General features: G+C 31.6%; 1 protein-coding gene across 1 annotated transcript; it reads right to left on the reverse strand.

The window, feature by feature from the left end:
• Positions 1–1495: 1495 nt before the first annotated feature.
• Positions 1496–23924, reverse strand: LOC144845376 (neuronal acetylcholine receptor subunit alpha-10-like). Its single transcript, XM_078702661.1, has 7 exons — positions 23731–23924; positions 13563–13656; positions 10139–10275; positions 6809–6853; positions 5669–5778; positions 4809–5347; positions 1496–4492 (listed from the first exon to the last, which is right to left on the reverse strand). The coding sequence occupies exons 2-7, from the start codon at positions 13603–13605 to the stop codon at positions 3897–3899; spliced, it is 1470 nt and encodes a 489-aa protein (XP_078558787.1). The 5' UTR covers positions 13606–13656; positions 23731–23924; the 3' UTR covers positions 1496–3896.
• Positions 23925–24009: the final 85 nt, after the last annotated feature.

Below are 24009 nucleotides of genomic sequence, written 5' to 3' on the forward strand. Positions count from 1 at the left end.
AAGATTCATTATGGTCGTTCATCAATGATTCTTTTGCAACTGAAAACAGGTAGAGCCGGATTACATAATATTTTATAAATAAGTGTAATACATTTAAATTTAACATTTAAAGAAAGAAATCCAGCACCCAATCTTGTTGGACCTATTTTGATGCCTCTAAGGTGGTCACTGTTATGTCCGTTAATCGTCAGTGTTACGCACAAAGGAAGCGAATACAGACATACTGTAGGCCTATATATGTCAAAATGCAGAATACCATTATTCTAACTTATTTATTCATAGGCCTATTTGTAATAAACAATCATATTAAAATCATGTTAATTAGATTTTTTTTAAAGAGTATAAATATACCAAACTTTTACTCAATACTTCCACACACATGTCGTAAATAATCTATTTATTGTGGCATAAATAAATTCTAAGATTTAAAACATAAAATCACCATAGGCAATCTAAAATAAAAGAGTAATCGAAATCTAGCGTACAGGATGCGTTTTGAATGACTTATGTCACTTCATATAATCTTTACCATACAGTGATTAAGTTAGACTTTGAAGTTGGCAAATTTGACATTTTCGTCCAGAATGTATTACTGAAAAAGACTGATATACCTTACGTACTATTACATTTCGGGTATTCACAAATTCGCATTCTCAAATCTTAAAAAAAGTACTCCACATAGAATATATGGTGCTAAAATATTACACAGAAGAAAATAAAATCAAATTATTTTCATTATTTATTTGATATTTTTAAATATTTAAGTAACAAAAAAAACCATACAAATTTGCGGAGACCAGGGTCAACCTAAGTGAACTAAACCACTGTAGCTGGATAGATAAACATACATTATTTTGTTAAGTATACATAATCGTGTGTCTGTGTTGTCACATTTGATATAGCGTATTATACCGAAGTCTCAATGTGCTGATTTTAGAAAAAGTAAAAAAAAAAAACAACAAAGAATCATATGCTTACCAACTAAGATAAAACGAACGTAAAATTAAACAGAGAAACCAAACATCAGAGCAATCGTTTTATCACAAGTTATGATGAATTGAAAATCATAGGCCTACATGAAAGTCAAATTTCGGATTCTACACCTTTGGGTTGAGAGCTTTAAAAGTCTGTTCATATTGTTTATATTGTTGTTATATTGTGTGTATCATATTTGATTTCCAAATAAAAAATTGAGACGTTTTTTGTCTGTTTCGACGCGTCAAATTATAGATGAGATTACGGCAACGCGTCAGAATGTAGTAGACGACCTGGTAAGCTATAATCAGTTACTGTGTGTATATCCACTCGCACAGGTTTTATTCTGTCATTATTGCGTCTTGTGTTTGACATGATTGATTTTCAAATAAAACATGTGATCGTGAATCGTAAAACTTATAGATGAGTTGAAACGCGTCAACTAATGAGCTACTTGAGACGCTTCTATTCTGCTATTTTAAAACAATGATTGCACAAAATGGACAACGGATACAGAAAATTGGTTAAAGCATTATAACACACTATTTGTGATAATTTATTCAAATCATTATGATTATTTTAACGATATTCTGGCTTGACATTCATGGTAAACTTAAACAAATATATCAATATTTTGAATTTCATCTATTAACAAAATTTACATTTTATATATTTACATGATCTCATAATGGTTTAGTATTTGAAAAATGTTACCAACCTAACATAGGTCTACACAATGCTAGTTTAGTTACCCTTTAAAATAGTAGGCGTTATCATTACATATATACGTTGTTATTTATGCCATTCTCAATAATAAAATAGTACAGTAGGCATAATGCGGGATGTTTCCATTGGCGCTAACGGGCTTCGATTTCAAATTATTTTCTTTTTCTTTCAGTAACAGTCATTGTCGTGGTCGTCATTTGTCACCTCTGTCATAATCAACATGTCCACTGTCGTCATAATCAACAGGTAAACGTTATCTATGTCATAATCATAGCCAACGATCATGCTCTACAATCCTCAATACAACAAAGCTCGACAACGTCTTCGCTGACAGGTGGTTAACTTACTTATTTTTGCGTGTACCACATTTTTTCAGTGGCATTTAAAGAAACTATGATATCTATTTATCTATATAGTACTTGTATAGGTCTATGTTTATCTAAGTATTCTTGATATTTATAATATAGTTCTTCTATCTAACCATACCTAGGTTTTCTTTTGTACTAATATGTCTATAATCAATTTCTTACTTAAGTCAAATGTTGTAAATTGGTTTATTCAAATAGATTTAAGTGAAAGTGATACAACCTATTCCAGTTCTATTCTATCCTATGATTGAACTTTAATCCAGAAAGTTTCCCAAAATGTCCGAAATGACAAGTTATGCAAATTAGACTAACAACGGTTGTTTCTAACAGCATGAGTTTACTTTGAAGATATAAATAGAATGCGAAATGGATAAAACACTTCACAATGCTTTACTCTAAATGACATTTACAAAGTATGTGGAATAAAATATAAATGTAGGAACAAAAACAGCGAATACAAGGGAAGAAATGTATATTTGTTCATTTTCATTACTGTTGTCATGTGGGAATTCATACGCCAGGACGTTGATATTAATGTTACAGCTTGCGTCCTCATTAAAGATTGTAAGAATTTTCTTTCAATTACGCCTACATGTTTTATATGTGCAAATACAAAAGAAAAAATAAATGTTTCACCATTACTTCATTCTGTTTAATGGGGATAAATTCAATAGTTTCTTCAACGCTCTTCTATTATTCTTAAAAAAAAAAATTATATGTCATTTATATTGACCATGTATCTAAATTCAATATTTGAAAATGTTCAGTCATCCTAATTGACTTAACTCCAGGACAGGCCTACCACTATTTAGAAGACCAAGTAACCAACGATATGGCACATGTCACACCGGAATTCGGAAAGCAACAACACCGATCAATTTGTAGAGGTGCAGAAAATGGTAACATTTCTATTCTTTTTGGTGTCTATTTCGTCACTTTGTTCAATCGAAAAGTTCCTATTTATGAAAAGCGTAAACTTATTTTACAAAGATGCGAACTTTGTTTTTATGACTATAGCAAAAATACATTTTATTTACAGGCTAAATATTTCATTAACTAGAAAGTATATTGATTTATTGTATCTTAATAAATTAATCAATACTAGTAATCTCTTTTAGTAAATCTATTTCCAGATACACAAAACACATCCACATCCTAAAACGTCAGAATAAAAGAAAAAAAACCCACTAAAACTCATTTTTCATCAAATCATCATCATGAGTTTTCATTGCGGAGAGAACGAAGGACGAAAGGACGGAAAGAGTATAATGGCGCTTAGACGCATGCGTAGATTATTCTTTTGTATAAATTCCGTCTACCGCCCTGAAGCAAAATCTTGCTATTGATCCAAACGCAGACCTATTAGGACTTAAACAACTTTTTCTAGCTTATCAAAACAGTTACAAAGAAATTGAGTGACGAAAATGACCTCAAATCTCATGCTTTACCTGACAACGATGTAAAAAATGTAACAGAATGTCAACTCAAATCAGAGCGATGAAAGTAACGAACTGACTGGAATCGATATGCAAACAATGCTCAGAGACATTAGTTAAAACAAATGTAACCGCTAACTCCGGCTGGCTATGACAAATGGAAGGTATATTCCTCCGTTATCATTTATAATCTGTTGAATACTGTACATAATGACATTTTGAATTAAGTTTGTACAATAGACAGTTATAGTACATTGAATTAATTTGAACATTCATTAACAAAAATATTTGTAAACGGTTGATGTATATTAAAATGATTAGCAAAGAAATTTGGCATAATAATATTAACAGTATTTTACAGAATTGTCTGTTTGATTGCAAAACGTAATCATCATTTAAATGGTTTATTAGCAGCAAAGATAAATCCGATTGGCAGAAATATATTGACAATAGTAAAAATGATCAATAGTGCTCTGTCGATGACAGCGGCTGCTTCTCTCCATTCACGAGCAGAGTCCATATCAGTATCTTTCTTACGCTTCAATTGTGCAAGGAAATCAAGCTGAGAAGAAATGTTGTTAATGCTAGCCTCCAAATTGCGCGTATTATTTGGTCGTTCTTTGGTGTTATTATCTAAACACCCGTTCTGAAAGGGCTCGGAACCTTGTTGTTGTGAATTCTCATCAGTAATCTTTGCTTTGGTCATTCGCTCATTCAAGTAGACGTTTTTACCAATTAATTCGGTTCGTCTAAGTTCAGCTTCCTCCTTGTTGTAAAAATGATCGCTAATGTTATCGTTTTTTAAGTCTGTAAGGACAGCCTTCGGCCGACATTTTCCGACAAGTCTAGAAACGCAGCCGAAGACAAACCGACGCATCCACGGAGGCATACGAATACAATTTCGTTCCTTGTGGTACACGTGTAAAATCCATACAGACATTGCAACCGAAAGTGCAACCATTCCAATCATAACGATAAAATATTTCCCTGAAAGATAAAATACACATATAACGCTATTAAAAACATTTGAATGAGATTTCCTATAACAAACTTGCAAACTCTAGCAAACTAAACGTTTGCCAACAAACGTTTTGATGGTTTATTACAGTTTCGTTAACAAACTTTTACCAAATTTGTGTTTGCAAACTCGGGAGTTTTCAAACTAAAGTTTAGTGTAGACTTCTAAAAAATGTTTGCTGTAGTTTGTCGAAGTTTGCTGAAGACTCTGAAGAGTTTGCTCCAGTTTGCTTTGCTTACCCAACGAAAAGAAAAAAACAACTTAAACAAAGTTTAGTGTACTTACCTATGATAGGAAAAGTGCCATCTGACGCTGGAGGAATTGTAGCAAAGACCAACTGATTAAATACAATCAATGATAATAAGACAGTAATCGACAGATTCATTTTTTCTCCCGACTCAGGAGGCAAGTAAAATACCATAATAGATAGTAAAGAAATAAGAACATATGGTAGAATCAGATTTATTACATAGAAGTCCGACTTGCGAGATAAGTAGAACGTGTAAGTTAAAACGGTGAAAGGGTCCGGGCAGCATTTGTAATATTCCACCTCTCGAATTATAGGTACATTGATTATATTCCATTCTCCATTATCTTCAAACGCGGATATATCGGCATTTGATGCTATTGCTTCTAAGTCTACCTGTAGCATATCGTGAGCCCAAGAGCCAAATTTAAGAGGACATGTCTGAGTGTCAAAAGGATAATATGTAAGGTCTACTTTACAATAACAAACGTATATGTAAGGTGTGAGGTATTTTATGGTTCCATTAGACATAACACTAGCTGGTAGATTGGGATCATTGCTTCCATCTTCATCAACACTATAAGCAAATAAATAAATTCAAGTGTTAATATTTTCCTATAGTGGATAAACTTCTTAAACAAAAATGTCTAAAATTAGTGTTCCTATGGTATGATAGACTAAAAATGAAAAACACTTGTTTCTTTATTTCGAAATCTATTTTCAACACATCCAATAGCAAGTAACTCACCCATTACATAGTGGATAAACTTCATCATGCTTATAAGTGGAGTAAAAAGAGCCATCTGGCACCAGGTCAGTATTGAAACCTGGACTTCGGGAGTGGCTTACTTACTAATCACCGAAATTGATAATTTTTACAAATTGTAAGGACACTTACCTGCTGTAAAGTACAACGTCTGGTCTCCATAGCCTAGTAGACGCTATTCTAATTACTGAAATATTATTAAATTCTTGTTCATTCCAAGTTAAAAAGGGATCATGCCACGACTAAAATATAATCAGAAAACAATGTATTTAGATTTTGGAAAGCTATTATATAATAGTGTAATATTTAAATTAAACGTCATACAACATAATTAAAAGAACATTGTTTTAAGATTTGACTTTAAAATGTCTTATAAGGTAAAATTTCTTTTCGTCTTCCCGTCTCCACTTTTCATTTGTTTGAAACTTAAATCTTCGTCTTCTCCATGCAAGGGAATATTAGGCCTACATCTATGTATATAATTTCATAGCATCCTCCTATTCTAAAAACAGAACATTTTGAACATTACAATTTCTGGCTAATTCGAAATTAAAATTGTCTTATTAATTTAAATGTTTCACTTAGTATGTTTTACCAAAACCAACGATTATTTTTATTGTATTGCCAGAGGCTTGTAACTTTCAAGTTTGGTTGATATTAATAAGTAATGTAAAATAATTCTATTTTTAACTATAACCATTTAGTGAATTTGTTTTTGTACATGCTATATATTGATTGTTTTTCAATACAACAATATAATGTTGATGAATAAATACAGAGGCAGTAACTACAGTAATATTAGCCCAGAACCATGCGACTGTTGTTAAAAACTACATTATAGTCTTTAATTTAATTAGGCCGAGAGATGTTCGCTCTGCTTTGAATAATAGACGGCATAGCCCAGGGGGAAATCACCGACAAATGGAACTTCAGAATGTGAATTTCATATATGCTAATGATACAAATCACTCCTTCATTGAAGGTGAGCCATATCAAAAAATGAATATTGATACTACAACTTTTCTAAAAAACAGTATTGCCAAAGAGGAAAGGCGATTATTGATCTACGTTTTGGTAGTGTGTCTCATGCAAGGAGAGAGGGAGAGGGTCCACCCAATTTTGCCTAATTGCCTAATGTATGTTACATTAATTCATGCTTGTCTATATGATTGATTTTCTATTTTATTGACTGTAATTGATCAATGATTGATCGATTATTAATTGACTGATTACAGTACAATATATCTAAATGATTGGCTATGTTTTAATTACCTGTCGTAACCAAACGCTAAGTGTTATTTGCTGCTTGATCTCATCCTTAATGATAAAAACAATAGTAAACATTATCATAATCAATATTGTTGTCATCTTCGACGTCATCAAGGTCATAATCATATATATATATATATATTTCAATTATATGTCAGTATGGGGAGCTTTCGATTTGCGACGACCAGACATAGGAACTAGAACGTTTCTCCAAAAGACGGTTGTAGCATAACAACCGACACGTCGAGACATTAATTCTTTTGGTAGCACATGGTGTAACCTAACTAGAATGTAATGTTACCGGTATTTATTGTACGCATGAATGCAGTCAATGAGATGTGGTTTGCTATGGTCCAGGCGACTAATGGCACAATTGCCTAGGCCCTAGGTCAAAGGTCGTCGTGAATCGAAAACTTCCAATTTTCCAATGCGTCCATCGTCACCAATGCATTATAATCATACTATTGTTTCTTTACGGTACTATAAACAAATCAATTCATTTGGAATCAAGACAAGTCGAAGAAAAATAGAAATCACAGCAACACGTCGAACTAATTTCTAAGAAACCGTTTAAATTTGTCTATAAACCTTATTGTGAAAATGTATACGACACAAAACTACCATTAAGCATTACTGTAGAAACTGCCGTAACGAATTAGTGTTGTATTTACAGTTATTAAAAGAATAACAAATTCCATCAAAAGGAGACGATTAGTAATGTGTTAGGAATTGTAAAACTTGCAGTGATTATTTACGAATGGTTCCACGGTCGTTGAACTGCTGATTGTTGAACCTAAAGTCAACATCATTGATACGAATAATAAAGAAATACCATAAATCAAATATCGTAAAATTGCTAACAAATTAATTGCAATAGTTGAAGAAACTCGTAACCAAAGTTTCTTCACCAAATATTAGATTTATAGGTTGTTAAAACGTTGACACAGGCCTATATTTTTTATTCGATACGATCATTTTTTGAAGTGATGTTTTATCACAGACAACCATTTTGTATGAGCATAATTCTTGGTCTCTACACAATGTTACAAATTTGTTCCTAGCATTAAGTTACTCATTCTAGTGTTTGTCTAATGTTTGATTCCACAGATGCTGTACTGTAAGGTGCAAGAATTCTGAATTTCAGTACATTTTATTAATTAAAGTGAAACTCCAAGCGTTTCAGGTTTTTCTGCTGTGGAAATTTGATTTTTAAAACCGAAAATATATAAAGATTCCGCCGATTCATAACTCATAATATTTTCCTTTTTTGTCACACTCACTTTGCCACTAATGTTATATCAACACATTTACCACTGTTATCGTCAAAAGTTGTATTATGTTATTACTGTATTTTTATTACTAATAATTCGTCATCAACTTCTTCTCTAGTTACATGAGTAACTTAGACAAATGTTAGATGATGTCTATGGAGTTACTCTATTTCTGATTAAGGTCCGTTTATACTAGGACGATAAGAATAGGTCCATCTATGGGTAAATATGCCCACCTATGGGTAAATAGGTCCATCTATGGGTTAATAGTCCATGTCAGCTCGGCAGCAGGGGCTGATAGCTGTGACTTAGGCAGGATAACTTTGTTATTCTCTGGCTTCGTTTACCACTTATAGATAGTGCTCTTAGTGCTTTTGGACAGTGTTCACGTAGGCAGCCAGATTGGTTCATTGAAAATGCTGAAACATTACTACCAGCTCTTCATGTAAAAACGCAGATCAAGAGATAAGATGCGAACAAAAAACACTCGTTCTTCAAAAGCTGATTACAAGTCAGCAAAGAGCATGATTCAGCGTCTTACAAGAAATGTTTTACGTCGCTACTGGACTATATCTCAGTGAACGAATCCAGATGTGCTCGGATACCGGTGATCGCGTGGCCTCTACAATGACATAAAGGAAGCAATTGGTCCTATTCCAAAAAACATCGCACCACTTCTTTCAAATGATGGTGTTATGCTCACCGAAGCTGCAGATCAACCTAAACGATGGATGGAGCACTTCAGCACTATTTACGCTACAGACACAGACATAAACCCCAGTGCACTTCAGGAAATGCAGCAGCTAACAACCATGCATGACCTTGACAGAAATATCTCCTGGGCCTGACGGTTTTCCACCAGAGGTGTTTAAAATAGGTGTGGATGTCCTGACAACTGAGCTTCTTGAAGTATTTAAAACTAGTTGGCATTCAAGGTGTATTCCGCAGGACCTAAACATCATTACACACATTACAAAAACAATGGCAGCCGTCACGATTGCAATAATTATAGGGGCATCTCCTTGCTTAACATAGCTGGTAAGATCTTTGCACGTGTACTGCTGCCTAGGCTTCAAATTATTGCATCTAGAGTTCAACCAGAAAGCCAATGCGGTTTTCAACCATCCCATTCCTCAGTTGACATGGTATTTGCTCTGCGACAACTTCCAAGAGAAATGTGTGGAACAGTAACGCCCTCACTAGATGTTGAGCTTGATACACCTATTGAAAAAGCAGCAACCTCTTTTGGAAGAATTCGTGCTCGTGTATGGAACAACCATAACCTTACCATCAAATTGAAGACTCACATTTACAAGTGTCATGTTATAGTCCTGGACCACGTATCGTCATCAGGAGAAAAGACTAAACTATTTTCACTTTATGCTGTCTGCGCTCTATCTTCGGTGTTTCTTGGCGTGATCGTGTACCCAAAATAGTGTTGTGTTGTCAATTACTGGTACAACTAAATTTGTAGCTGGTCACAAATTATCTGCCAATACAAATTTTGCTGAATGTGAAAGGCTTCGTAGTATTCATCACCAGCAGAGTAGTCGATAAACCTAATTGCAGATGTTTATAAATTACTGTATAACAAATAAATGAACCCAAAAGAACTCATCCGTAGCAGAGAAGTACTGCACCAATTACTTAATACCAGGTCCAAAAAAAAAAAAACTCTCAAACTTAGCTAAATTTATTCATGAAAAAAATGTTGTATTTGTTTCAGTTAGATGTTGCTTTGCGATATATAAACTATGTATAAGACCAAATATTTATGTCTGGAAGAGTGCGTGCAACGCGACTCTACAGCTCACCATGTCGGTTGGTCGGTCGGTCGGTCGGTCGGTAAACACTAACTTGAGCACGCGACTGCAGCCAAATATATGGCCCTGTTTTAGAACATTTACGTATCGTTGTTCGTTATCGTAGTAGTATAAACGGGCCTTAACACTTCACACCTACTGTATATCTACATTCGTCGTCATTTGTAATGTTTCTCTACAGTAGCGTTTATCTAAACATGAATATGGGAATCAAAATAAATGAAATTAATTATACTTACAAAATCGATGATGTGAGCAGGTACAATTTCGTGCTTTACAACCGTCGTTACTGACTCGTCGATACTGGGTCGAATTATGTTTGTATAATTTCTGAATAAATACTCCACCAGGTATCGAGAATCACAATAGGCAGTTCCTATAATTAAAAAAAAATATATTTAAGAAAGTTAAATGTAAACCGAAGAGGGAAATATAACGATAAGTGAAACACGTTGTATACATCTATGTTTAACATTAGAGTATCTGAAGTCATATGTTTACCAGCTCTATTCACGAAGTACACGAAGAAGGCAGTTAGAAAGTTGCCAACAAAAATGGTTTCACAAGACGATAAACTGAGCACCCCTAATGCCCCTCAGAGACGCTATTATGCACAATTAATAGTAGAATTATCATGTCTAACGCAGACAAATATGAGAGTAGCCATCATTGATATATAGAGGCAGATGAAAACTAATTTCTTATCTTAAATCTGTTGAGATTGCTTGGCAAAGCCTGATTTATATTACATCCACCTACAGAAACAATCTAATCATGTCATCATACTGTTTATATCGCATAAACTATTTTCTGATCGTGAAATACGTTCTGTTGAACAAATAGCAGTAAAGCCTATCATTAAATCAAAGCTATATATATATTACTTTAAATAAATTGAATTAATTTCTTCGCAAGAAAAGCTGTATTTCTCATAGCTTTCTGGACTATGGTGTCCGATAGTTAATTTTTTACATGAATAAGATATGATTGATTTAATAAAAAAACAAACAATGGTACACGAGTACATATAATTAACAGTATTTTAATTTAAGGTATGCCATATTCTTATTTATTAATTTAATTGACTCATGCTTTATTTAAAGTGTGTATACTTAGTATGATCCTTCATGCCCTCCATCCCAGCAAACAAAATAGAAAAGAATCAAAATTTCTATACACTTTATCCTTTAATGGATATAGGCCTACTAGGTAAAAGTGTAATAAATACTGTATAATCTAAAAAGGAAAACTAAAATGAAAATAGCTATACCAGTATGGTGTTGTAATCAGAGAGTATGAAAATAATTATTTTATCCGGCTGTAATAATAATAATAATATTACGAAAACATTTTTTATAGTCTAGCAATCACTCAGCCATTACCTATCTATACGTGCCCTGGTTGTTTATTCATTTTTGTCATAATTGCAATTCTATAATTTTATTCTTGTTATTCTTGAAGATAGTTGCCAGTTTATGTATTTGTATTCTAAATGTTAGTAGAACTAGTTTAAATGATGCTTGAAGTTTTCTATACAAATATTTGGTACGGGCTTGTGTTATGATGTATAGTAAGGATATGATACAATGGTACAATTGCTGTACGCTGTTTATTATGTTCGGTGGTGGTGTTACCATACAATTGTTTAGAAAAGAAATTACTGTATAACTAACAGCAACAGTACTGTGTCAGGTGGACAGATAGATATTTATCATAACGATTTTTGAATGCTAAAATGTAGGGTAGGCCTAAATCATTTGAGCTATACAATAAAACAGTAACTTGTAGATTTAGTATCTTAATAATGATGGTATAAATATACTGTAGTAATACATGTAATCAGAATTAAATTTATTTAAACGATAACAGCAAAGATTGCTATATGTTTTCATTAATGCATAATATAAATCCAAGGCCAAAACAAAACAATGGTGTTGGTAAGACCCGGATCTCAATGATTGAGTTATAAAAATAAATCAACAAAAGCTATATTGTAAAAGTAAAGAGCCAGAGAGAAATGTTAAGCTTTAGTTAATCTCCAGTTTAATGGGAAAAATATTGTGAATAAACGAGATGAGGTTGCTTTTTCTAATAAATATTTACGGAATTGAACACGTCTCAATTAGTCCTTTGTTATATTTAATTAAATATGTATATATTACGCAAAGTATAAACATAACTATTAATATTATTATAACATCAAAGTTGTTGCTTAAGTAACTATTAATAATTATTCTAAGACAGTACATTGATTTAGTCAATTCAATTCAACAAACATTTATTTCATAAAATGCCACACAATTAATACAAAGCATAAAATGAGGACCAACCTAGAAGAAAAACTTGTCTCAGTTGGCCCTTTAACATGGTTCATAAGAACAAGTAAGAATATGAAGCATCAGTAAAAATGTATAATAAATAATATAATATTTGCTGTTTTATTTGTAGGCCTGTTGAACTAGTATCTTGTTGGGATACTGAAGAAATTAGAAAAACTCCATTTCATTTCATTTCAAAAGACATTTATTTTCCTCCATAGCAATACAGTACAAAGTAGTATAAAGAAATGATAAGTTAAAATAATTAAGATAATGACGATTGTTGGATGGACACAAGAAAAGAGAATAATAAAAAAAAAAGGCTATGGAGGAAGGCATAATCCCGAGAAGATGTGAGTATCTTGTGATGGGTATGCCTATACAAATAAAATGGATATGATTGCATTAATTTCGTAAAACCAAACCTATCATTATCTCAATAACATGACTGAGCTCTAAAATTAAGTAATAAAGAATTATATTGCTTCATATACGGTAACTCTTATAAAACGCAATAAAATTAAGCCTGTTTGCCACTCATGGCGAATCTAAATAACACCGATGCGTATATTCAAAATGCTCAACCAATCAGACCTCAAGAATGGTTGATCCGCGCAAATGAATTCTAGTGGAAAACGGTCTTTAGATATAAACAATGCGAAAGTTCTGTATCATCTATATACTTTAAACTTTATTTTTTAATATCTGCAGAGACAGTAAATTCAATCTAAGAAGATAAAACATGAAAAAAGGACTACGTAAGACCTAAAATACACTTCGGGCATGTATGTTTGAAAATTAGCAACATATCTTAATATAATAGGAAAGGAAGCATTGAAAAGTAATTAATTAGACGTGCGATCAACCATTGTAAACATTGTAAAATGTTGATTGCATTTTACTTTTTGCTATTCTCAATTACGTCAGTACTTAAAACCGTGTTAATATGAAATTGACAAAATAAGGTTTGAATATCGAATTACGATGAGTATGTTTTTCTTGGAATAAGCTTCAATTTATATTAAATAAGTTTTCTATGGATTTACAATTAAATATATTCTGCCAAACATTTTAATAATTTATTTTAAATTGATTGTTTTGCATATATTAACACACCTTAAAGCATCTCATTACGGACTCTCAATACAATGCAAAGCATTACAATAATATTTTATTTCAACAACAACAAAATATAAGAGAAATACATTTATTTGTTGTTACTTCGAAAATCAGCATTGCCGGAAAGGATGATACCTGACATTTCAGAACTTCTTTATCTTTTCCCCCATTGTTAAATAAACATATTGTAATTAACAATACAATAAGCAGAATGTTGAAAACTTACCCACACAAATTAGGCATACATATAGGATTCCCGTTGATGCCATTTCAATGATCTATTTCCTTATCTGTTTCTAAGGTTTGCATCATTCCATAGACTACAAAAGACACAATAGGTATAACATGATGAAATGAATTTACTTAATAACTGTCACTCACCACAAAGCTTATGGTCTATCTTCACATGGTCTATCTTCACGTGATCAAAAAGAAAAACTAATTTACATACACAACACTAGCAAGCTATGTGATTTAATACAGGTGTTCTGGTAAGTCAGTTTTCTGATTTCTATACGCGTCGTTCAATTACCTTCCAATCAAATTATACGTCTGAAATTCGTCGTATAATCGTACAACCTGCAACGTATTTAGTATCAAAGGAGTTAGATATCACCGAAGATGCTTGTGTTTGCTTAAAAACATCTATTTTAAAAGAACATGTTTTTATTTTGTTACACATTAACGCAATATCTGTAAGCCAATTGGCTCTCACACTAAAGTGGTCTGAATTTATAAGCCACTAAATTGTACATCAGAAGCGCCTTCGAGCAGTTATCAATATTATTCAGTCGCTTAAATCCTGCGAAATCCTATAATATCCTATAATATAACGGCAATGAAACTGATTTTGATCAATATGGAAACATTATCGATTAATTCTATAATACAAATTATCATCTACGAATATAAACTACCATCATTTTAAATAACGTGAAATGTAAGTATATACATTCTGGACCTTATACGACCACGTCTAGCCCTTCTGATTGCTTTAGTGGAATAAGTCATTTTACAACTTTAAAGTAATATGTCAAAGTTCAAAACATATGCTCTTACTGCTATTATTTAGCAGGAAAATTATTTTATCCGTTTAAATCAATCATTGAAGATAACAATAAAACAAAAGGAAAGAAACTAAAAAAAAAAAGAAATAAATAATTATATTGTAATTCAATTTAAAATGTAATATAGAATAATTTTACAGAAAGTATTCAACTGAGAAATTATCTCATCAAGAAATATAAATAACAGTGTTGATAATGGCTTTATCGATTCTAAAGTGGATTTTCAAATGGAATAGTTTAATTTGTATGGTGTGCAAAAGCATAGATGTGTTTAAAAAAAGTTGACTCGGCCATATTAAGCAAGATATTCAATTCGTGAATATTGACGTTGATACGAAAACTCAGGTTACATTTAATTGTAATCAATACCAATTGCATTTGATGATTAATTATATGATGAAGTGTCTTGGGTGACCTAGATTTTATAACGTCATACACTGAACTGTAACCATTAAGATACACCAAAATGGGGAAAAATTAAAAGAGTGAGAATGATAAATATGCTAAACCAATCAATCAATCAATCAAATTCTATTTCGGATACTTCTTATATCCATACGCATTAACATATTATGAATTCATTTTGGAACAACAACACAACAACAACAAAACAACAACACACAACAACAACAACAGAACAACAGCAACAGAACAACATCAACACAGCAACACAACAACAACAGCAACAATAACAACAACAACAACAAGAGACATCTTTTACATTTTTGACGAAAAGGAATTGAATGTTTCGGATAAATAACGTTCAGCGCAAAATTATACTTTGTATTCATCAAACACTCTCAACCAGTAAATCGATGTTTCATTTTCGAAAAAGTATCAAATACCAAAATATATAGAAGTTTCTGATTGAGATCTAATAACTTTGAGATACATTTCAAAATATAATGAGCTATTACATTAGGCTTATCTGAAAAAGTTAACCGAGATTTACGTTAAACTTTAACCAATTTCTATAAACACCAACATAAGTATAAGTTTCTTGATTGAGAAATAGCTTTGAGATATATTTAAAAATAAAATATAAAACTATATTTAAGATATATTGTCCCCTGAAAATAATTGTAAAAATATTGTTTTTGTTGAATATGCTATTTTACAGTGCCACATAATATTAAATTTATATCTGTCCAGTGAAGATATTCTTACCATATTTGTCAATTGAGTAAATATTAGGGCTATTATGGTATATTTTAGAAATTACATAAGTTACATTACATGCATTTATTACGTAAAAAAATCAGTCAGATTTAAATAATAATAATTATTGCTATTGGAATGAATACATTTGTTTCTACAGCATTATGCATATCACGGAGAAAAGTTATATAAATACATCCACTAATAATTATTTTGAATTCGGAAGTGCTTAATCTTGGAAGATGACATAAATTGCAAACTAAAATGTTTTTTTTTATTACTAAACGATGCCCTGGATTTAGTTACCTAAAGGCCAGTGAAAGAATTGAAATGCAACTTACGTGTAAAGGACGGTTTAATACGTGTTTGAACTGGTCGACGTATGTGCACGTAGTGGATACACATTAAATGTCGACATTATAGAATACATCAATTTCTTACTAGTGAAACCGGAACTAAACTAGAATATCTAAAATGTCAAATTAGCTTTAAAGCATGTCTTCTTAAAATAACCTAGTAATAACATAAATGTATGTTAATATAGTCAATGCTAATTTGCATATTATTTGTTCGATTCTCTCTATATCTTATATTGAAAATTAGAATTTCCAGAGTATCATTGGTGTCTCCAAAAAGCATAGGTACTTATATTTTATCATCATGACCACATGGTCACGCTCATCAAACTAGCCTAAATATAAATGGCATTGTTATACACCTTTTTATTGCCACGCTAGAGATTTGAAATTAATCTTGACGGTGATATTTAAACAATTATAATTATATAATCTGTTTTAATGTTTAGACCAAACAGTAACTATGTCTAAGTCTAAGCATGGAAGGAAAATAATTTCCTCTATGGTCTAAGTAACTAAGTATATGACAGTCACGGCAAACCCCTTAAATGATTTCTTTTTCGAACACTATTTTTTCTTATTTCCTATCTAAAATTTAATGATGCTTCCTTTTCAGATCAGACGATGCATTTTTAAGAGTGAGTGTTCTCAATATTGACTTGCCTCAAGTCTTTCTTAAGTCTCTTTCATGCTGTTAGTATATGTATTCCTTACGAGCGCCACGTTCTGATATTTTTGTCGCTGAAACTACTCCAGTTCAAGTTTACATATGACACGCAATGAGCGCCAAAATATTTACATTTACCAATATTAAGCCGAATCACCAATATTGGATTACATTATCGTAACTCATCGAAAGTATTATTGCTTATATCTTAGAAGATTTACATTTCTAATGTCTAATATTCAAGAACAATTTTTTTTTATCGAAATCTGCCATTTTATCTTGAAATTGGAATTTTAAAATATTAACAAAGATTTAAATTAATTCAAGTAGACAAACGAGTTTGTCTGGAATTATAAAATTATCGTCGGTTGGAAATGACGAATAAAATATAGAAAGAAAATCGAATATATAGTGAAGCTAAAACGTAGTCTCTCATGTAAAAAAATATATTTTATACACCTGTGAAGGGTGTAATAAATTATATCAACGATTGTAAAACGTTATAGATTTTCAGGGCAACACGTATTTAACAATCTCATCAAGAAAACGCCCAAGTAAAAATTACGCAGAATTAAGATTACATCTCAATTGCGCCACAGGGCATATTGACAACAGCATTCTGAAAGAGGGCGGTGTAACCTCATACATTACAATATACTGTATATTATATTTGTTTGGTTAGTTCTATTGTCGATGTTTGCAATATATGATGATGTTTCATTGTTTTTAGTTTATTTAAGAGAAAGACATAATTGCTCATGGGAAAATAACAAATGTTGTATCGGCGAGACGTGTGATTCCAAACGAAACGACTTGATCGACATGGACTTGATTGTTTAATTACCTGTTTTACTGCCTAACTGACTTGATGTCTAACCGATTGACTGACTGACTTGTAACTTACTGATTACTGTCTTAATGATTACCAACCGACTGACTAATTATTATTTAATGGATTATCCTGACTATTATTACAGACTAACAGACAGACTGTCATGTACTTTTCTCCGATTACCAGGGATAAGAAAAACTTGTGTTTGTTCAAGATATAAATATTGATATTAAATACCCGTGTATGTTAATTGGTTTAATCCGAAACAAATAACCCATCCATCCATGTATTTACCGTTATTTAGTTTATTTACTTTTAATCGATGTCCTGGTACTGAACTAGAAGATAAATTACAAAAATAATTGGTTTAAATAAAGCTTGGACAAAATAGATATTCTTTTCTTCTTCTATAGTCTACACTCTCAAACTTACTCCAAGTTTAGCAAGAAAAGATTTAGCAATCACCAGAAATTAGGCCATGCAACTTCTTAACAAACGTGTTTGCTTTGATCTATGAACTCAATTATAGTCTTTGTAACCATGTGAGTATACATGTGGACAAAATGACAGTTACACAGACTGTCGAGTTTTAAAGAACTTTTCCAAACAGTGGCAAACAAAGTTTGGTAAAGTTTGTTAGTGTAGACTTTGGTTGCGTTGCACTCATGATTCACCAAATAGACCTCCAGTAACTAGTCAAGACAAGATTGGCAAATTTGCATATTTCAAACGAAGTTTGGTAAAGTTTGCTAGTGTAGGCTTTGGGTGCTTTGCAGTCATGAATCACCAGATAGACAACTGACATCCTCCAGTAACTAGTCTAGACAAAAATGACAAACTTCTCCAAAAAGTGGAAAATTCAAAGTTTACAAACACAAGCTCGAAAAAAAGTGTTTTGTAGATTCAGCCAGCCTTGAGGTATCGAAGAGAAACTAATCTGCATTTTTAAATTGATAAACATTTTTATTCTTTTATAAAGATTAATCAAAATTATTTCCAGACTGAAGGAGAAATAGTCACCTTTATACATTTTCAGATGTGATCAAGTGTAACTTCGATCTGTGACGTTCTTATTTTGTTACAGATTTTATTTTTGCTTTGTTTATTCTAAAAGAAATAATAATAATATGAAGCTTAAACTGTGAAACATATTGTTTGTTTCAAATGTGCGAAACCTAGTTTTTTTACCTATCACTGCAGATTCTTTACTGCATTTCAGTAAAAATAAATTTGTAATACGTTTTGTTTCACAAGTATTACACATTTTATTGCCTTAGCATCGATAGAATTTGTTGAACAGTAATTGGGCTAATTCATAATTCAGTACAATAAATTCCTCATGTATTCTAGACAAGAATTGTACAATGATTGCTATAGGAATTGTTGATTTGATTTAAGATTTTCTTCTTCAATCAAAATTCTACACTTGTATTCCTTAATTTTTTTTACAGTTATTATCTTATTTATGATATTGCTACAAAGCTGTTAAACTTTTGAACGTATTCTCATACTTTATATTTATAGGTTTATTCATTTTCATATAGATATGATGACAGAGTTACTAAGCTTCTGTAATTAAATGTGTAGTGTATACTGAGAATTAAGTGAACCATTAAAACATAGACTGAAATGATTTTCATGACGTGTAACTTGTCTAATGCATTACAATTGTAAGAACATGGTCAGAAAAAACAATATTTCAGACAGATTCCGAGATACTATGAATAATATTAAAAAAGTTTCATCTGGCGAATGAATCAGTACAATTCCAGCGGTTTTACAATAAGCGATGAGTCAAGTAGATACTAAGGTAATATTGAAAATATATAGAAAGAACTATTTTTGAGATAATTTATGAACAGGTACTAGGCCTACTACATATAAACAACTTCTATTCTGATCTTACAATAGCCTTAACTATTTTACTACTTATAGCCTACACGTGATGCTTCCATCATGATATTATAAAAAATCATTTCTAAAAAATAATATGACTTCAGCTTTTTGTATCGAAATGATGTAAGAACCTTCGGTAAAAGAGAGTTTGTGGTATGTTTTAGCAGTAACAACAACGATGGGTTCGTTTATCTTGGGTTTTGAACGATACGTTGAACCTTAAGTTATAATTACGGTGCTACTATATTTACGTACTTTAACTTACAGTAATGAACTTGCGAGTAAGCTACATTGAATCAGTGTCAAGGTAAAAGGGAGTCAGGCAATAAATCAATAACAATTATACAAATTCAGAGAACTTATAGCGTTGATTGATATCTGAAAATACATCACACTCTGCGTTACCAATTATCACCTACAGTCACAGTAAAATCGATAAGATGTATTTTTACATTTCACATTTACATACTGTACAGTACAAAATAACAGTAACCCCAGTCCTAAAACAACAACCCTGCTAAGTACATGTAAGTGACTATCCTACTATCCTAGTATTGTATCAGTCCTACCGGGGAATACTCTTTCCCGGTCCTAGAGACATTCAGTACATCACGTGAATTTTTGTGACGTCTTAGGGATACCATCTGACCAATTAACTAAAGCTTGGTTGCCACCTGGACGCAACGCAATGACGTAAAAGCGCACCGCAAGCAATTTGGCCAATCATGTCGACGAGATGGATCATCTGTTGCGTTGCTTCTACGTCATTACGTTACATATCCAAGTGGGAACCAAGCTTTATCTCTCTGACGCAAAGCTACTTCGTAGTAGTACATCACATTGTAATTTGTAATTAACAATGACATCTAACAAACCACTTTATCTGCTAATGACTTCAACAGCCTACTAACTAATTTGTATTTCATTTGTGATTAACAATACTTGCTAACGTTAATGACCTGGCAAAGCCTCTAACTCTAAAATAAATAATATTTATTACTTACACAATTGATTATCTTCAAATTTCAATTGGTAAGAATGACTCAAGCCATAGAGTTTTCCAGCGTTTGCCAATGGTAAAAAGTCACTTTGAAATAAAGTTTCTATTTTAATTAGAAATAGCATCAACTCTGACAACACGTTTGAATGAAGCTTCACGCCACAATTAATTATCTGTTTAAATATATATTAATTATGACTACATGAAGGCTATAATTTCTCCAATATCAAGGCACAAGCTTGAATACAGTGTCAAATATGTGACGCCTATATCATAGGCCACACGAGTGAAAATGACACTCGCTGCTTATATTGAAACGAAACGAGTTTTTTCTTTTTAGTGGTTACAATTTCTGATCGCTTGACGTAGTTCATTCGTGAGGAGTGACAATCGGGAACTAGAGACATTTCACTATTTTAAAAGTGGTTAAGCACACTCCTCAAAAGAGTGACCACTCACTCGAAAAGAATGGATTTTCAATCTTAACATTAAGAGAGTATGTGACGCAGTATTGCAGAATTTGCATATGATACTGGACACGGGGAAAAAGTCATGGTATAAAATTTAACTCTGACATAAACTATAATGAACACACGTTATATTGATTTAGACATTGATGGGATTATATTACGTATATTAAGTAAATGTAAATATGATACAATGTATTGATTTGATTTGTACCTAAACTTAAATCCCAATCCTGTATGACAAGGCTACTCAGAAATCCCTCGGCGAATCCTAAATGCACTTCCAAAGTAATTATATATTACTAGTTAATGTAATTTAATATCTGCTGGCCACAGCACTTGGGTTAAGAATATAATTAAAATTGAGTAAATGTATTAAATAACGGTGGACAGACGTACACATCGAATGAATAAATAATATTATTATGTTGTAGGCCTATTAAACATTGATCTTATATAAATACCGGTAACATTAGTAATACATTTTTGTATAAATATAATTTAACACCGGTAAAAAAAGTAGTATAATAAACCAACTGCTGGATCTCAATAGAGATTCAAGATAGATAATTGAAAATCTTTCTAAAAACACCATTCCTTAGATCGATGATGAGAGTAAGTAGCCTACTGTATGATATTAATGTAATAGTAATTAGCCCAAGATATAATAATTTTGCAATTTTTAAAAGAGAATAAATACATAATCAAATGAAAGGTTATAGTTAATGATTTTGTTATGTTTTCAAATAGGTCAAATATTTATCACATCGCGCTATGCACATGTTTTTATCATACGTACTATCCATTGAAATCATGTCTCTACGAAAAAAAGTTGGTACTCGCGAACTTAAAAACGACATACAAAATACAGTTTCAATTTGAACGCAGGCGCTAGTACTTGTGGGGCGGTAATAGTTATTTAGACCAGTTCTATTACCGTACTCTTTTGATTTGAGATAGGCCTAATTATAGTAGTTAAAACAATACAGATTGTAAACAATTAACAAAAAATCTAGCAAAGCAATGCAATGAGCGACATACAATAATTCTGATGGCTAAAACACCATGTCATAAAATGAGTAACATAATTATTTTTTTTTTATCTTATGTGGGTTCATCCCACTTTTATTTTTATATGAGTAACATAATTATGGCTTAATTCTGAAATTAAAAAAGATTAAAATGAGACCATAGAGGCGTCGGAAACCTAATACATACATATCATATTACCATCCAATATTTATCAATTAATTCAATGTAATATTTTTCAATGTTCAGTAATTGCATATTTATCATTTGGTAAAACAGATGGTATGTCAATCAATTGTCAAACTATTAATTCTGTATGTTGTATGTTATTAATATCATTAGTGTTATTGTTATTATTCACATTTTAAATACAACTTTATTGATTAATTCACAGCTGGCCATGTGATTTAGTTCAAAACTACTTTATAATGTACCCCCAATAACACATACTATAATTAAAAAGCTGTTTCATTGTTTTTTGTTAATTATGGTATAAATTATGCTAATTGATTCATATTAACGAAGTTATTTATATACACTAACTACGAAAGAGCAAACGCATTTACTGATCTGGGTTTTATTTTGTACGCTTGCACCTAAAAGTAAATGAGTTAAGTTCGTTAACAAAAAATTATTATTATCATTATTTATCACGTGTTATATACACAATTATTATGAGTAGTTGGTCGCTAGACTGTAAGTATTTGAGAAGTTGATTGAGTTCAACAGATTTGAATAGTTTACATTTTAAATGATTTATAAAATGTTACATTTGCATGATTAAAAGCTCTGTGGACTGGAGTGTTCTTATCTTGGTATAGCAGCGTTTTTTAAAGAAGAAGACTTGGATAAAAAATATGAATAGATGGCTTGTTCATCTCAAAGGGTATGTGTCGGCCTCTGATTTCTTTTTGTAGATGATAATTCAAGATAGAGGTCGTGAGTTACGATCCTTGTACAGGATTTGAATTAGAAGGCAAGCACGTTAATCAGCGACTACACTTCCATTATTGACACAATTTAGAGAAGATACTAGAAATTGATTGAATGATGGCGATACAACTACTGAATTACTTCACAGAAGCACAAAATACATCCATCGACATATTAAATATGTCACAGGGTACGATAATTAATATATATATAAATACATAAATTTGACAATAGAATGGCACAACAAAAGAGAAGAGCACAATCTTTGCAACTTTATGCTATCTTGCAAAACTTTCCGTATTATTTTTTTATTTTTAATATTATAGATATTCTATATGTAGTTTATGTATAAATGGAAAGAATAAATGTGGAACGCACAGACTAAAGAGGAAAAAAAAAACTTTCCGTATTTTCAAAAATAAAAATCCAAATGGTTTGTACGTAACCAATAGTGATAAAAGTGATACTAGTAATATCAAAATAATGGTCTATGCATATTGCAGCTTTAAAAACTAAAAAAATCTAAAAATATGATTAGACCTAAATGAAATAATTATACCGTAATATATTTTCAATTAAAACATAAACGAGGCTGGGGCGTCAGCTATAAAAAAAATCGTTAATTAAAAACATTCTATTGAAATGATATATTATATAGTAATTAATTGTACACTATTTTACTGTTGTTTAATTATGCTGTTTACATACAAGTAATTTGATCATTCTGATTGATTAATTGGCTAACGATAATATGATATAATATTTACCGAATCATCCTTGCATAATATCACGTACATAACTGTACAAAAGTCTAATTTCTGATATAGCTATTAACACTACAATAAATAAAACAGCGCTATGTTAACTAAATAAATCTGTTAGAACTGCATACATTAGTTTTATGTTAACTAACTAAAGCTAACGCTGTGTTATGTTAACTCTAACAAAGCTGTGTTAATCAAATAGCTATCTTCAGCTGCGTGTTTTACCTTAGGGTTCCACTTCAGGGCAAAATTGCTGTCGAAGAGTGCAACGAACTATATAAAAAGCAAGCACATCACAAGGTGAAAAAATATAACGGTTATGTGGGCCTTCGTATATTGTCTGCTACCTTCTCTACGGACGAGGCCTGATCTGCTCGATAACAACCAAAGTCACATTTCGATGTTCAATCAACTACTGAAAGAAACAAGACCAACACTGATTGGTAAATGGAAATGGCGCACTTAGTTACCTAAACAACACGATATTTGATTGGTCCGTTCTCA

The sequence above is a fragment of the Antedon bifida genome, chromosome 6 (genome assembly GCF_963402885.1).
Source record: "Antedon bifida chromosome 6, ecAntBifi1.1, whole genome shotgun sequence".
NCBI lineage: Eukaryota > Metazoa > Echinodermata > Crinoidea > Comatulida > Antedonidae > Antedon > Antedon bifida.

What these genes read in the sequence shown, in the direction of transcription:
- LOC144845376 (XM_078702661.1), bottom strand. Translation starts at nt 13,605, where the DNA reads ATGGCATCAACGGGAATCCTATATGTATGCCTAATTTGTGTGG. An exon ending in TGTATGCCTAATTTGTGTGG is followed by an intron (nt 10,276 to 13,562) that starts GTAAGTTTTCAA and finishes TTTTAATTATAG; the next exon opens with GAACTGCCTATTGTGATTCT. An exon ending in GACGTTGTACTTTACAGCAG is followed by an intron (nt 5,348 to 5,668) that starts GTAAGTGTCCTT and finishes ATTTGCTTATAG; the next exon opens with TGTTGATGAAGATGGAAGCA.